At 40.8% G+C, this 16,322-nt stretch overlaps 1 protein-coding gene across 2 annotated transcripts; it reads right to left on the reverse strand.

Annotated features, from left to right (window-relative positions):
• Nucleotides 1-1,400: 1,400 nt before the first annotated feature.
• morn5 (MORN repeat containing 5) lies at nucleotides 1,401-16,300 on the reverse strand. Of its 2 annotated transcripts, none has more exons than XM_060896369.1 (6): nucleotides 16,188-16,300; nucleotides 15,832-15,979; nucleotides 15,431-15,542; nucleotides 14,379-14,510; nucleotides 2,939-3,023; nucleotides 1,401-1,681 (listed from the first exon to the last, which is right to left on the reverse strand). In XM_060896369.1, the coding sequence occupies exons 1-6, from the start codon at nucleotides 16,280-16,282 to the stop codon at nucleotides 1,648-1,650; spliced, it is 606 nt and encodes a 201-aa protein (XP_060752352.1). In that variant the 5' UTR covers nucleotides 16,283-16,300; the 3' UTR covers nucleotides 1,401-1,647. The 2 variants fall into 2 exon arrangements, with proteins under 2 accessions (XP_060752352.1, XP_060752351.1); XM_060896368.1 differs by lacking the exon at nucleotides 1,401-1,681 and adding an exon at nucleotides 2,724-2,778.
• Between the last annotated feature and the right edge of the window lie 22 nt (nucleotides 16,301-16,322).

Raw genomic sequence — 16,322 nt, forward strand, 5'->3', positions numbered from 1 at the left:
AACACTGGAACGTTCCACATCTTCAGGACAGAGTTTACGCTTTAAGGTTTTTATTTTTTATTTTATTTTACTGACACTAAAAGACAGAAGAAAAGAGAACGCTGGCGAGGGAATGACTTTTTATCGCCGCTAGAACAAAAGACAGGAATCGAGTCGTTTCACAAACGTTACATGGAACTATAAACAGATAAAAAGTAAGATTGATGAATGAAAACATCGCTGTGGTGTAATGGGAATAAAACAGGATTATTTTTAATTTAGATAAATATACATTCACAGGCAGTTTGTATTTTTACCAGATTTACAGAAAAAGAAGATAAAGAGCTGCAGTGTTTAGTACACAGACATTTAGTGACAGATGTTCATTATCACTTGGAGCACAAATTGTGTAAAGATAAAAACAAAAGCCACAAAAAAAAAATATTTAATTCAGCTTTCGGATCTTTTGATCCGTTGTGACTCGCTTTCTTTTTAAGTGCTTTTTTATAGGGGCAGTGGTGGCTCAGTAGGGGCAGTGGTGGCTCAATAGGGGCAGTGGTGGCTCAGTAGGGGCAGTGGTGGCTCAGTAGGGCAGTGGTGGCTCAGTAGGGGCAGTGGTGGCTCAGTAGGGGCAATGGTGGCTCAGTAGGGGCAGTGGTGGCTCAGTAGGGGCAGTGGTGGCTCAGTAGGGCAGTGGTGGCTCAACTGGTTAAGGCTCTGGGTTGTTGATCGGAGGATCGGGGTTCAATGCCCAGCACAGCCAAGCTGCCACTGCTAGGCCCTTGAGCAAGGCCCTTAACCCTCTCTGCTCCAGGGGCACTGTATCATAGCTGCCTCCTCAGTTGGGGTATGTGAAGAAAAGTATTCCACTGTGCTGTAAAGTATATGTGGGGATAATAAAGGCTTTCATGCCCCTCATTCTATTATTGATATCCGATTATAAAATAGACGTGTTTTTCTTTTTCTTTTCCTTTTCTCTTTCTCTTTTTTCCTCTCAATTCCAAATTGAACCTGAACAAAGCAGATCTCTGTGTTCTGTGCTGTGAAGCTGGAGCAGATCCTCATGAACCCTTAAATTCATTCATGTTGCTATAATAACATCGTCATCTGTTTCTTTTTCTTCTTTTTATTATGTTGTTCTCTCTCATACAGAGTTGAAGATGTCACTATAGCAGCACTGACACTGATCACATCACATTGATAAACATCGAATATTTTGTTGTTAAAAAAACCCACAAAGTTTTAAGATGATTAAACTGAAGCGTTTATTAAAGTTCATGAAACTGCAGCTTCACACAAAAATACAATCAGTTAGAAATTTTATAGAAATCAGTCTGAACAAAACAACACAAACTATCCTTCAAAGCCACTTCTGATCTTTTCTGTTTCTTTTTTTCACTCCAACAGATCCACCGTTTTTGTCTGATGACTGACACACAAACCTCAAGTGACTTAATTTTATACTTTTGTAATAAAATAATCTATTAAACAAAAAAGAAATAAATCAAACTTTTTGAATACATTCTTTTATTTCTTTCTGGTTTCAGTTTCAGATTATTATTATTATTATTATTATTATTATTATTATTATTATTATTATTATTATTATACATATTATTATGCGGCTTATTAATAAATTACTTCTGCACATTCCAATTTACTAGGATTTCATTTTGTACCACATGGACCTGCAATCTTCTCCCTAAAGCACACACACACACACACACACACACACACACACACACACACACACACACACACATTCAAACAAAAATTTCAGAATTTTAACTCGATTTCTTGTTGATCTTGTTGATCTTCTAGTTTATAAATATAAAATAATAATAATAATAATAATAAGAAGAAGAAGAAGAAGAAGAAGAAGAAGAAGAAGAAGAAAATATGTTATTATATACTATTATTATATAATACTAAGAATGAATAAATAATAATAATAATAATAATAATAATAATAATAAATTATATTATTAGTATTATTATTAGCAATAGTAGTAGCTATTATTATATTTCTATTATTATTATAGTCATGTATCACCAGCCCCATTATAATCACACCAAAGATTTATTTTGTAAACAGATTTTAAGCACAAATAGAACTAAAGAAAAGTTAAAAATGCTTTTTATCATACAATATGTTTTGAATGATAAAAAGCATTATTATCGTCTATTTATTTATTATTATTATTGTCTATTTATTCATTCATTCATTCATCTTCTACCGCTTATCCGAACTACCTCGGGTCACGGGGAGCCTGTGCCTATCTCAGGCGTCATTGGGCATCAAGGCAGGATACACCCTGGACGGAGTGCCAACCCATCGCAGGGCACAAACACACACACACACACACTCTCATTTACTCACACAATCACACACTAGGGACAATTTACCAGAGATACCAATCAACCTACCATGCATATCTTTGGACTGGGGGAGGAAACCGGAGTACCCGGAGGAAACCCCCGAGGCACGGGGAGAACATGCAAACTCCACACACACAAGGTGGAGGCGGGAATCGAACCCCGACCCTGGAGGTGTGAGGCGAACGTGCTAACCACTAAGCCACCGTGCCCCCTGTCTATTTATTTATTTATTTATTTATTTATTTATTATTATTATTATTATTATTATTATTATTATTATTATTATTATTATTATTATTATTATTATGTATTTATTTATTTTATGGTTATTATTTCAAACCTTTTTTTATGGTTTTAGTATTTTTTAATCCAGTAAGCAGTCAAACTGGTAGAACAGAGTAGATAGACAAACATATCAGACTAAATTTTGAATAGATAGATAGACAGACAGACAGACAGACAGACAGACAGACAGACAAATACTTGATTGATCCCAGAGGAAATTTAAGATTAATTTTAGTCCCTAACTCCTTGTTATAGTGCACTGGTGTGATTGTCTGTTCTGTTTCTTCACACTTACACTGTACTGTTCCCAGGATCACATCCCACAAACTCATCCCAGCCTTTCCGGCAGGTCCGTGTGATCCACTCGTGCTCGCAATCATCTGTGAAAGCAAATCAGTTACAGACCTCAGATTTACAGTCACCTATAACAATCTGATGGTAAAGTTGACTATAAGCATGTTCTTATAAACTGTAACATCTACACAACAAACTTTTCTAGTCTTTACACCGGTGAATATACACGTCCTCACACGTGTCCTCATGCTATGATCACACGTGTCCTCATGCTATAACAGATAAATCAAAGACGTTCTGCTAAACTGAACTCTGTGTGTAGAACAAAGTGTCCTTTTGTGTTTTATTCCTGACTTAATTTACATATCATGTGTGATTGGTTGATGGTGAATTTAGTGACATCACACATGCCTGCTTTCAGTGTGACCTTGAATAAGATTTATATGTCATTGTTACTGAGAAAGAAAGTTTTAGACGTGAATTTTTGATCTGTAAAGCAATGAACATGTTCATTACAAATCTACAACAGGCTTATTGGTGGACAGAATAAAACATCAAACATATAAATAAATAAATAAAAAATAATCCGGAATTTTTCACTTTTGTGTAGAGATATTGTTATGTGTAGATATATTGTTATGTGTAGAGATATTGTTATGTGTAGAGATATTGTTATGTGTAGAGATATTATGTGTAGAGATATTGTTATGTGTAGAGATATTGTTATGTGTAGAGATATTGTTATGTGTAGATATATTGTTATGTGTAGAGATATTATGTGTGGAGATATTGTTATGTGTAGAGATATTGTTATGTGTAGAGATATTATGTGTAGAGATATTGTTATGTGTAGAGATATTGTTATGTGTAGAGATATTGTTATGTGTAGATATATTGTTATGTGTAGAGATATTGTTATGTGTAGATATATTGTTATGTGTAGAGATATTGTTATGTGTAGAGATATTGTTATGTGTAGAGATATTGTTATGTGTAGATATATTGTTATGTGTAGAGATATTGTTATGTGTAGAGATATTATGTGTAGAGATATTGTTATGTGTAGAGATATTGTTATGTGTAGAGATATTGTTATGTGTAGATATATTGTTATGTGTAGAGATATTATGTGTAGAGATATTGTTATGTGTAGAGATATTATGTGTAGAGATATTGTTATGTGTAGAGATATTGTTATGTGTAGAGATATTGTTATGTGTAGAGATATTATGTGTAGAGATATTGTTATGTGTAGATATATTGTTATGTGTAGATATATTGTTATGTGTAGAGATATTGTTATGTGTAGATATATTGTTATGTGTAGAGATATTGTTATGTGTAGAGATATTGTTATGTGTAGAGATATTGTTATGTGTAGAGATATTATGTGTAGAGATATTGTTATGTGTAGAGATATTGTTATGCTGGTCTTGGTCAGAAATTAAAGCCCCCCATCCCGACCCCCAGCTATAAAAAAGGCCATGTGTCAATCTCATCATTCACACGCAGTTAAAGGCAATTTCCATTTTTTAAGCGAGGGATTAAGAGCACCATTATGAAAATACGCTCTTCACGATCCACTCGAAGCAACAATCAATCGCTGCTTTTCTCTCTCGCAGAGATGATTCCGCGGGGAGAAAACAGTGGCTAACAGTGGCGCTGCTGCCGATTTTTCCCTCTCCTCCTCCTCCTTTTTCTTTAAATAGAGGAGGGAAAAAAAGTGAAAGGAGTTGCTAATTGCGACGCGAGAGGTGGCCGTCGTTGCCGGAGCTGAATCGCGATCGCGCAGCTGCACGCACTTGAGCGCCACACCCCCCAACCCAACACCCTGTCCCTCTCCCTCACTGTCTCACTCTATCGCTCCCTCCCTCTCCCTCTCCCTCTCTCTCACTCACTCAGTACCCCGCAAGAAAAAAAAAGACAACACGGAGCGCACCGGGCCCCATTGTGGAGAGCGCGGGGTCTCGAGCCCTCCTCTGATTGTCCATAATTGCGCACGATGGCCCCTAAAGACTGCCTCTCCAGCGCGCCCCGCGTGCCACTTCTACCTGCCTATGGGTCTACGTAAAGCTTATGCCGGTGCTGCCAACTCGCGCGCTACAAACGGTACATCATTTCATTACTATTTTAAGGCAATTAATATGCTACCGCGCGCGCTGAATACGCGTCGGGGGTCGCGCCGCAATTACACCCCGGCGCTCGAACGCGCCTGTACGCTAATGGGTCCAGAAATTTGCGCATGTTCATATTTGCGGCCAAATTGCCCTCTTGAGGCTGATCGTTTCCCAGGCGTTTACCAACGCGCTATAATTCATAGGCTAATCTGGCTCTGTTTCCGAGCACAGGTGGCCTCGAGCTTCTCACGTTAAAGCCCAAAAGGAGCCCCGGATGGACTTTTATGCTTGTTGGATTGTTGATTTTTTTTATCCGCCGCATTTAACGGCCCGCAAATAGTCACCTTGTGACATGCAATTTCAATATCAATAGTGCTTTGTGAATGCGGAGGAGTTAACAAGCCGTGTTTCTACAGCAGATTAAAGAAAGAAAGAAAGAAAGAAAGAAAGAAAGAAAGAATGCAAAGCAACACATACGCTGCATGTTGCTGAAGAAGCGTCAGTGCGCCGCATAAAAAGCAGGAAAATATAATAATGCATAAATAAAAAAATATAGTTCCTCTTACACAACAGTCACGTGGGGTTTTATTTAAACACGCACACATTTCAGTGGACTTCTCACGTGTCTGCGTTTTTAATTTAATTCTGATTTATTTTTTTCCACAAGGTTTTATAGTCAAACTGCAAACGTGATGCCAAACGTCATCAACTCTTGGTTTCACGTGTACCAAGAAAATTCCTAAATATAAAAAAGTATACATCTCCCCTGGTTATATAAAGCCAAATTCATGTGAGCCATGAATTTATTTACTGCTCCCTTTTACTAAGTTCCTTTATGAAGCACAAAAGTATGCATCCCTTTTTACCTATGTATTGTTCTTTATTAATGAAGGTACAATCAAGCACGTGCACCCTTAGATTATATATTTAACCTAGAAAGGTGGACATATTTTCTGTGTTCTCACATTTCTCACACATTTCTTTCACAGCTTTTATCCATAGTAAAAAAAAACTACTTTTTTTTAACGTAAATATGTCCGGATGCCAGCTAACAGAAACACAGTAAAAGTAATCGAGCTCAAACAAACAAATATATTTAAAAAAAAAAAACTCTTACATTCCCTAAACCAGAAAATACTGATGAGATTAGAAAAGTGTTTAGGAGGCAGTTAAAATAATAACAGAACAAAAGCCCCAGACACAACAAATAGTCGAAGTGGAATAAAAAACAAGCTGCTGAGGCTTTTATGTGTATGTGAAGGTCAGTGGGATAAAAAACACGACATTCAGAACACATTCGCTGGGATTATCGTGACCGCGTCTGTGTTTCTGAAACCAAACTCTATTCTTGTAGGTTTTGTGATTTTATAGGAAGACAATGCAAAAGTTTGTACTCCAGCTTTTCTTTTTGTGTCAGACTCACCAAAATAATCTTCTTTTAAATCTCTGGTCCAGTGAATTGTCCCTAAAACACTGAACCATAAAGCGGTCTATACGATTCTGGCTTCATGTTGATCTGATCCACTGATGTGTTTTTATACACAACATAACGTGAATGCAGAAGAATCAATTGTGTGGATTCACAGCATCACCTTTATGACCTTGTAGCCTTTATGATGTTGCCTGGTATTCGGACTTCTGACATCCGGGACATTTGTGCTTTATAAATTACACACAAGGTCTTGATGACTGAATACAGTAAATGGTTCCTTAAGGCTTTTTTTAGGGTGATACGATTTTGTTCGTCCTATAAAATATTTAAACCATTAACTTATTTTTAAAGGGAAGATAAACAAGCCACGCAAATTGAAATCACTTAATAGAGACTGCGCTGTTCTTTACTTTCAGCCCAGTTTCAGTGATTAGAAGCAGGACTCGACGTCCTCCAGCGGATCTCCTCCTCTGCGTAATGCCGGTAATAATTCGTCACTCGGCTCAAGTCTTTGAGCTGAAGCCCTCCAGCGAGACGGGAAGCACTAATGGCACCTTGTTAAAAGGTGTTTATCTTAATCCCTAAAATACACTCTGAAAAGTGTTTCCTTCCAAACAGCTCTGCACTCGCATTATTGGTCTGGAGATCACAGCCAGCTCGCGGTGGGAGAACCGAGAGAGATCCTCACGCTACAGATGCAACAAAGCCACCCTTTATTTCACACGCACGTGCGCGACACGCAGCCGGGATAACAGACACGAGGCAAAATGGAGATTCGGTGCAAATCAGACTAAATTGGGTCAATCCTGTGCTGTGTGTTCTGACGTGTCTGGATCCGGTTCCCCTCGGACGACTTGTGCTCTGTTTTGACTCACAACAACAATAACAGCAGAAAACCTTTATAACATCATTATGGTTTCTGTTTATTAAACATCTCGGGGATCCTTGGTGCCGTTGGTGTAACTGTATCTAATAGATAACTGTATCTAATCGATTAGCTCGGTTTGGTCAACTCATCAGAGCACGTAGCTACACGCCTAACGTGACAGGCGCATGTACATGACAGACGCCCATAACAGATATGTGTCACAACCCTGACCGCAGGGTAAGGAAGCCTGTTGTGGAGAAGGAGCTCGGGTTTGTCCTCTTTTTACTGGCACCTGTGACAAGCAGGAAACCTGGACAAACAGTTCAGCCACAGAGCTTCGGGAAAAGAGCCAGAGATTTTAAACCCGGTCTCACTATACATAAATCAATCAATCAAAGCCCATGAAAATATTATGGTCTTACACTAACAATACCTAGACACACACAAGTCGTGGCCTAATGGTTAGAGAGTTTGACTCCTAACCCTAAGGTTGTGGGTTCGAGTCTCGGGCCGGCAATACCACGACTGAGGTGCCCTTGAGCAAGGCACCGAACCCCCCCAACTGCTCCCTGGGCGCCGCAGCATAAATGGCTGCCCACTGCTTTGGGTGTGTGTTCATGGTGTGTGTGTGCACTGCTGTGTGTGTGTTCACTGCTGTGTGTGTTCACTGCTGTGTGTGTGTTCACGGTGTGTGTGTGTGTGTGTGTTCACTGCTGTGTGTGTGTTCACTGCTGTGTGTGTGTTCTCTGCTGTGTGTGTGCACTTTGGATGGGTTAAATGCAGAGAACAAATTCTGAGTATGGGTCACTATACTTAGCTGTATGTCACACACACACACACACACACACACACACACACACACACACACACACACACACCAGTCTTCTAATAAACCTTTGAATCTTATATGAATCCAGTCATAATGCCACAGACATCATACTAAGTCAACAATCTGAAAATGTCGGGGGGAAAAACTACTTCACACAATTTGTCTTTGACCTAAAACATGGTGCTTGGTCCAGGTGATTGCGAACGATTGCGAAATTCGGTTCTCTGAAGTCGCGTCGGAACGCTTTTACTCCTGGAAAGAAATGACACTGTATGTAAGTTCGAAACCTGATCACAGAGTCACTGGTTAGCTAATGCGATTCGTATGGAGACCTGGAAAGGTCATTAAAAAGTTCTTCTTTCTTGGACACAATTTAGTGGTTAGGGGATTAACAGAAAATCAGAATCAGGAAATCCAAATGAAAAAAAAAAGTAAGCTGATGTACTCACGCTCCGTTTACAAACTCCTCGCTTCAGATCACATTTAACAAGGACTCGCAACAGAAATTACACAAGCTAATCATTTAATCTTGTTCATGTTGGATGAGTTGCTCTTGAGCGGGTTTGTGCTTATGGAGTTTGTTGTCATGGGAACTGATCTGAGAACAGCTTTAAAGAATCTGATTAACTCCAAATCAAACGGATAAATCGCTGTCAAATCAACAGCAATCCAATTGATTAAAAAAAAAATGATGAAACGACAGGCCAGCTTTCCGAGGCAGTATTTTTCTGTAATACCACATTAAATATATTTGTGCAATTTCTGCAGTCTCTTAAAATTACTATTCATCGCACTGTGGGGAAGTCGTGGCCTAATGTCGTGGCTAGTTTCACTCCTAAACCTAAGGTTGTGGGTTCGAGTCTCGGGCCGGCAATATCACGACTGAGGTGCCCTTGAGCAAGGCACCGAAAGCCCCCGACTGCTCCCCGGGCGCCGCAGCATACAGTAAATGGCTGCCCACTGCTCTGGGTGTGTGTTCACGGTGTGTGTGTGTGTTCACTACTGTGTGTGTGTGCACTTTGGATGGGTTAAATGCAGAGAACGAATTCTGAGTATGTGTCACCGTACTTAGCCGTACGTCACGTCACTTTGTATAAGATGACATTTGGCAGACGCCCTTTTTCACAAGCACATTTTATCTAACTTTATGTGGGACTCAAACTTGCAACCTTCTGATAGGTAATCTAACAGCTTAACCACTAGGCTCCTAAACTCACTAAAAAATGTGAAAATAACAAAGAATTCTTTTTGACTGATGAGGAAACGCACAGCAACACGGTGAGCTTCGGTTCATGTTCAGAGATTACATGAGGTTTTCACACGCTGCTCGGTTTTTGATTGGGTGTCTGGTGCTGAGCCGTGATGTTCTAACAGCACATGGTTTCATACTGTACACGTTTAGCACCATGGTGTGGAGTTAACACTGTAAAAGTTTCAGAGCAGAGTTTTATAACACGTGCTTCATGACCCTGTTTCTACGTTACACATCCAAAAGTGTTCCTCTACCCCGGGGGTAAAAGTGGGGTTTAGAGCAACGTGAAAATCTCTAATGAACATGAGTGACTGAATCATGAGGTCTGAGGAAGACTTTTAAAACTAAAGGTCCTATGAGACAAAGTCTTCCGTTACATTTTAGTGTCATTAGATTTAACCCCAAAGAAATAAAGACATTGAACAGGTTTCATATAAAGGATTAAATTTGAAGACAGAAAATTCTGAGCCTGGCTGTTTGTCACTACACCTTTTCCCTGCTTTGGTTTGCTTTATCACACCCTTGTGCTCTAATGATTTGTGAGCATAATCCTGGCACCGATCCTGGCACCGATCCTGGCGTTACAGAGCGTCTCTGCTCAGGGAGGAACCGCAGTAATCATCTGTCTTTCCTCTAAACGCCTCCCTGGCATGCAGGAAAACTCCTCTCAGTTTAGAGGAACATCCAAACACCTGAAGAGCAGTGCCACTGTGTGAGTGTGTGAGTGTGTGTGCACCATAACAAGGCCTTGTTTGTTGACGGACCTTTCGCACACACACTACGATGGTGTTATTCAGAATCGTGTGTTTCACAAACACATAACTGGCTTGCTGTGGTGTGATCAGGTTTTATTTAACACTGCGGTGATCATGAAGAACGAGACATCAGACTCAAATCACTGTCCTTACTGTGTGTTGCAAAGGATTAAACTGGGGAGTTTGTGTTTTTTTATTTATTACGTAAGCGTTTGATTTCAACGTGAAGAAGGATCCAATGGTAATTTTCATTTTTTTTTAAATCTTGATGATAATCCATATGAAATCTGAAATCTTCTAACTGTGAGCTAACTTAACTAGCTACAGAACACTGCGAGTCAGTGTGTGAGTGAGAGTGTGTGTGTGCCCTGCGATGGGTTGGCACTCCGTCCAGGGTGTATCCTGCCTTGATGCCCGATGACGCCTGAGATAGGCACAGGCTCCCCGTGACCCGAGGTAGTTCGGATAAGCGGTAGGAGATGAAAGAATGAATGTCTCTATACAAATGGGATTTTGTAAGTGACAGGATAATAAGATGAAACCATGATTAGATATTTAGGGGAAGTGACTGCAGGTAGGAATTAAAGTTATGAGTGGGGAACTGAATAAAAGCCGGACCACGTGCGCTACAGGACTGGTCCGGGGAATCGCTTGGATCTGCCGTTCCTGATTAAAATCGGATGGGTTAAGACCTCAGTTCGAATGTTGCGCTTTAGATCAGAGAGTTTATAAAAGTGTTCCTCCATCAGTGGCTCTCAGGTGGCACTCACACTGGGGCTTGACATCCAGAGCCTCCTGCTCGTGCTGTTGAAGTGCTAACGGTCAGGAGGCGTCTGGCAGTGTGAAAGGGAATCTGTACGTGTGGCAGCAGCAGGTATGCGAGTGACTCATGTTCCCATAGAAAAAAACACATTCTTCTCCGTCCGTCCTGCGCTCGGCTCGGTGCGAAAGATCCCTCAGGGTTTCATTCCTCCGTCCTGCTCCAGGGTTTGGCCCTGAGCCGGGGCATTTCCTTGAGGCTTCCTGCCCCGGTTCGGGCTGCTGCTCCCTGTGCCGGCTGCCTCCTGTCATCCCTGAGTTTTTCCGTCTTTCCTGTCCTTCCCTGATGGTTCCCCCCACTGGGACACGGGTTCCTCTTCAGTGGTGGCTCGGTGTGTGTGTGTGTGTGTGTGTGTGTGTGCCTCCCCTTGACCATCCCTCATCCTGGAGGGAAGCCACCAGCAATAAATTCCATCTTCACACCCATTTTGATAAATAGACCTTCACCTCTGAGTGATAAAAATATCACTTTGCAGTGTTGTATTTTCTTGCCCAAAGCCCGAAGTGTACGACAAAAATACCTTCACTTCCAAATCTTTCTGTGATTAAGCTTAATAGAAGAATCTTCTTACAATGTCTTGGCATGTTTCTATTCACTTCTTTACAGTGTTAGTGATGTAATGAAAGTCAATCAGAATCACGTTGTATTTCTGTACACGCACAAATCTCGCGATTAAACGCTATAACATTTAACATGATTAGACGTGTACAGGTTTAATCAGAAATTTTAAATGAAGCTTACAGCTCCAGAATAACAGCGTGTTTAATACTAAGAGGAGGAGGGGCTTATATGAGGCGGGGCTTGTGGGAGGAGGGGATTTCAGACAGCTGAAAAAAGCACACTAGCTTTTGGTTTTCGGTGATGATAAAGACATCACAAAGTTTCAGCGTTCAGCTCCGTGGTAAAGACCTGCTAATGTTTATAGATGACAGAAAGACCCACTGTTAGTGCTGTGAACGGAACTGGGTTGTTTTTTTTCGACCAATCCCACCCTGCCCTGAGGATTTCTGACCGATTCTACTTGCTTGCCAAAGAATTCTGGCCAATTCAAGGAATATTGTCCGACCTCACATGCTTCTTAAAGAATTCCAGTGAATCCTTTCACCTTTAAAAGGAATCCTGACCAATCCTATTTGCTCACCAGAGGGTTATGAACAACCCTGGCCAAGGAATTCTGACTAATCCTAACCTCTCTTGAGGACTTTTGTCCAATCCAACTTGCTTGCCAAGAAATTCTGGCTAATCCCATCGCTCCTGGAGGAACACTGACTGATCTCACCTGCTTCTGAAGGAATTCTGGTGAAACCTCTAACTTCTCAGGAATTCCAACCAACTCCATCTACTCCTAAAGGAATTCTGACCAATCCTGTCCACTCCCAAATGAATACTCGAACAGTAAACCCCAATCCCACCTTCTTCCCCAGTGCTCCTTGCTCAGAGCGATCACACCCGTACAGGAATTCAGACCAATCCCACCTACTCCTGCACTTATTATTTTGTTTGCACATGCTTGCGATATTTTCCAACAAACTACCTCGGTTCTGGTTTCCTGAATATTAACATGGCAGAAATTTGTCTGAACATTTCCTAAGGAAAGCTCGTTATATAAAACTGACGTATCAACACGGCTCCGGCGATGGCTCTGTCGCGGCCTGGGGATTTCTGTTTTGGTTCTTCCCCTGAAACCTTTGACACACGTGTGCTCGAGACGTGCTCATGTCTCTCGCATAGAACTCCAAAGCTTTAAACGGAGTGAGTCAGAGGCCGAGGTCATTAGGTGATCTGTCTGGAGTTATGTGTAGTTACTTCACTCGGGGTTTAGCAAACTACGACGGAAAACACAGCTAACTGCCAAGTGGTTGCAAATGGAAAGTCACACACAGAGCCACACACACACACACACACACACACACACACCTGAACACACATTGATCAAAGTGATGACGAATGAGTATCATATTATCTTTTACTGAGGTAGTCTATAAAACCTCGACATGTTCTGTCAGTGTAAATCCAGATTCAGTTTATTAGAAGCACATGTTGGGTTCATATATATGAACGTATATATATATAGAAATAACCACAGACACAATATACACAGCCTGTACTCACTGTGTGTGTGTGTGTGTGTGTGTGTATGTGTGTATCATATTTAATTCCCCACCGTTCCCTAATCCATGACATTGCCTGGTGTTGTGCCGATCTGTAAGTCTGGCACGGCGAGACCGAGCTGCTATCTGCCATCCTGACATCCTAAATTCCCTTCAAATCACAGCCCGGGCATCGTACATGGTGGGAAAAAAATGTGTTTTACATTTGGCCTTTTTGGGAGAGTCGGCTCAAATGACTGCTGTGGAGAAGCATGTCAGCATGTCAGGCAGAGAGAAAGGACCTACCCTGGAGTTATGGTGTGATCGCAATCTTCTTGCCCGCACTCAGTTACGCTCCTGCACCGTGTCCGGGTGGCTCAGGGTTTAAACCCCGACTCGGGCAGCGTTATTGTGTGATCAGATGAAATCGGCTCTGATTTCACCGTTTTATTATTCCTCGTTTTCAGCTGCTTGATAAATAAGCGTCAACAACTGTAATGTTTTTGTGGTGTTTTTAAAAGGTTTAGGGGTTTAAAGTGACATCAATTTGCTCTTATTTAACACAAATATCTCAGACTTCCTCCTGAAGAAGTGGAACAAAACCATAACACCCACATGAACATTTCCCTGTGTGATTATAAACCCTGTGTAAAGGGAATCCTGGGTTCTGTAGGTTGAGGTTTGATACTGAATCCTGGCTCTTCATCATCTGACCTTCTTTCTAATTCTAAACTATCTTCTAATTTGCATATTTGCAGAATCAACAATCCTGATTGGATAAATTCACTTTCATCAGTGAGGAAGAAAGTTCCGGTCTGTGTTTCTTTACCCAAACAAGTTCTGTTATCTTTCTCATCTTTTTTGCTATTTTGAAGTTTGTCTAGTCGTCGGCCAGCTCATTTTTCCTCGTGCCGTATTTCCGTCTATTTGATTTTATGACTCGAAGTGATAGTAGTTCTGAGACTGTAGAATTTCAGCATGTTCTGTATATACGTTTGTTGTTGCTATTATACATTACATTTTAAAGAAAAAATATTCCTGGACTTGTTAACTAAACATCTTTGGAAAGGAAAACCCTTAAATAATCTATTTAGGATGATAAGGGCAACGTTTTCTCTGTAAAGATGCACAATTTTTTTTTGTCTGAAACAGATACGTGAAAAGTGATTGTCTTGTACTTTCCATCATTTCCATATCCTGTATAAATGCATTTTGTGTGCTCAGGCATTCAGTCTTACAGTCTAAAACACAATTCTGTCATTTCTCCCGTTACCTTACCTGCGTTCCTGAGAAAGCGGCCTGCGTAATCTGTGACGACTCTGGTGTTAGGATCGTAGAATCCGTCTCCACAGTCATAGAAGCCGTCAGGGATGACGGGAGGAGGGTCTGCGTTAGTCAACTGAGATTCTCCTTTATAACAAAAAAAAAGAGCAGCAGTTTATCAAGAGCAACTTTGTGTAGAATAGAAGTGCGTTCCTTATCACAAAGTGTATGGACTGCACAGACCTACACCACATACACACAATTCTAATATACATCTATCAACTTGTTTACATGCTGCTTACATTCATCAAACTGTTTACATGCTGTTTTGCACCCTTTTTTACGTTTTTGCTCTTTGCACACAGTCTAACATTTCAGTTGTTTTGCTCATACTGTACAATATTTCAGTTGTTGCTTCTTATACACTATCTCAGGGACCTGCTGCTAAGAAACTGTGTTCATTCGAGCATTACTGCACACAATATTGTCTGAACTTACAGTATTTGCATACAGTATTTACATACAGTATTGACACCGGTCGGTCGGCGCTGTTTTTTGTTTACTGTCTTTTGTGTATTGTCTTTTTTGTATTTTGTGCACTGTCTTGTCTGCCTTGTCCTGCACTGTCTTGTCTGTCTTGTCCTGCACTGTCTTGTCTGTCTTGTCCTGCACTGTCTTGTCTGTCTTGTCCTGCACTGTCTTGTCTGCCTTGTCCTGCACTGTCTTGTCTGCCTTGTCCTGCACTGTCTTGTCTGCCTTGTCCTGCACTGTCTTGTCCTGCACTGTCTTGTCCTGCACTGTCTTGTCTGTCTTGTCCTGCACTGTCTTGTCTGTCTTGTCCTGCACTGTCTTGTCTGTCTTGTCCTGCACTGTTTGCACCAGGTTGCACAATTGCACTTTATGTATCTAGAACTAACTTACTAAGTCCTTATAGCTCTGTCTTTGTTTTATGTAACACCCTGATCCTGGAGAAGCGTTGTCTCACTTCACTGTGTACTGCAACAGCTATATATGGTTGTAACGACAATAAAAGCTTCTTGACTTGACTTGAACAGTGAGTGACTCACCTGCAGGTTTGATTCCATAACATCTCTCAGTGTAGAAACGTCGATCATAACCGTCACAGTAATCCCAGTCTGTCTCTTCATACTCCAGTCCATCAGAGAACGTGTACTGACCCTGTAAGCGCATCATCCAGCATTTAGTACACGATCACACTTTATACTAAAGTTCTGCATCCTGATCGGTGCATGAATCGTTGAATTCGGCGTATCGTCGATTCGTTCATCTACGTGTCCTGATTCGACACAGGAAGGAACGTTAACGAGCAAATTAACAGGTTAACTGAATCAGGAGTGTGTGTGAAGGAAGCTGTTAAAAAAAAGACATTTAAATCTAGTTTATGACGTGTTTAACAAGTCGGACTCGATGTTACTGTGTTATACAGGTGATAAAAACACGTGTGAACCTGTTTGCAGATCCCTTTTTCCCAGATTCCATCATATTTCCCTCCATTAACAAAGTACAAGACTCCTTTTCCATGAAACATGCCGTCCATCATCTCTCCTTCATATCTGGTGTGTGTGGGCAGTGTGTACTCTCCTCTACCCTCCATCCTAAAACAGACGACACAATAAAATTAGTATTTATTTTTATATCAATTAAAGAAATCATTTGAACCCAATAATAACCAAAGCACTGAGGACTCGAGTCCTGTAATAAACCACAACATGACGTTTCCTGTTTCACTTTATTTAAACGTATAAACGTGTAAAAGTTTTATCTTTTATTAATTCGTATAAAAACACGTTTTAACTACTTTACCTGCCATTTTTATAACTTCCATTGTAACTGCTGCCTGTGAACTCCATGACGTCGATGCAAAAGTGTTGACGTTTCCATGGAAACATCCGACCCATCAGGAGAGGTCGCGTGATATCTGCGTCATATCAAGAAGCT

Source organism: Tachysurus vachellii, chromosome 20 (assembly GCF_030014155.1).
Source record: "Tachysurus vachellii isolate PV-2020 chromosome 20, HZAU_Pvac_v1, whole genome shotgun sequence".
NCBI classification, from domain to species: domain Eukaryota; kingdom Metazoa; phylum Chordata; class Actinopteri; order Siluriformes; family Bagridae; genus Tachysurus; species Tachysurus vachellii.

What these genes read in the sequence shown, in the direction of transcription:
- morn5 (XM_060896368.1), bottom strand. Translation starts at nt 16,282, where the DNA reads ATGGGTCGGATGTTTCCATGGAAACGTCAACACTTTTGCATCGACGTC. An exon ending in GGAAGTTATAAAAATGGCAG is followed by an intron (nt 15,980 to 16,187) that starts GTAAAGTAGTTA and finishes CGTCTGTTTTAG; the next exon opens with GATGGAGGGTAGAGGAGAGT. An exon ending in GATCCTGGGAACAGTACAGT is followed by an intron (nt 2,779 to 2,938) that starts GTAAGTGTGAAG and finishes TTCAAAATTTAG; the next exon opens with TCTGATATGTTTGTCTATCT.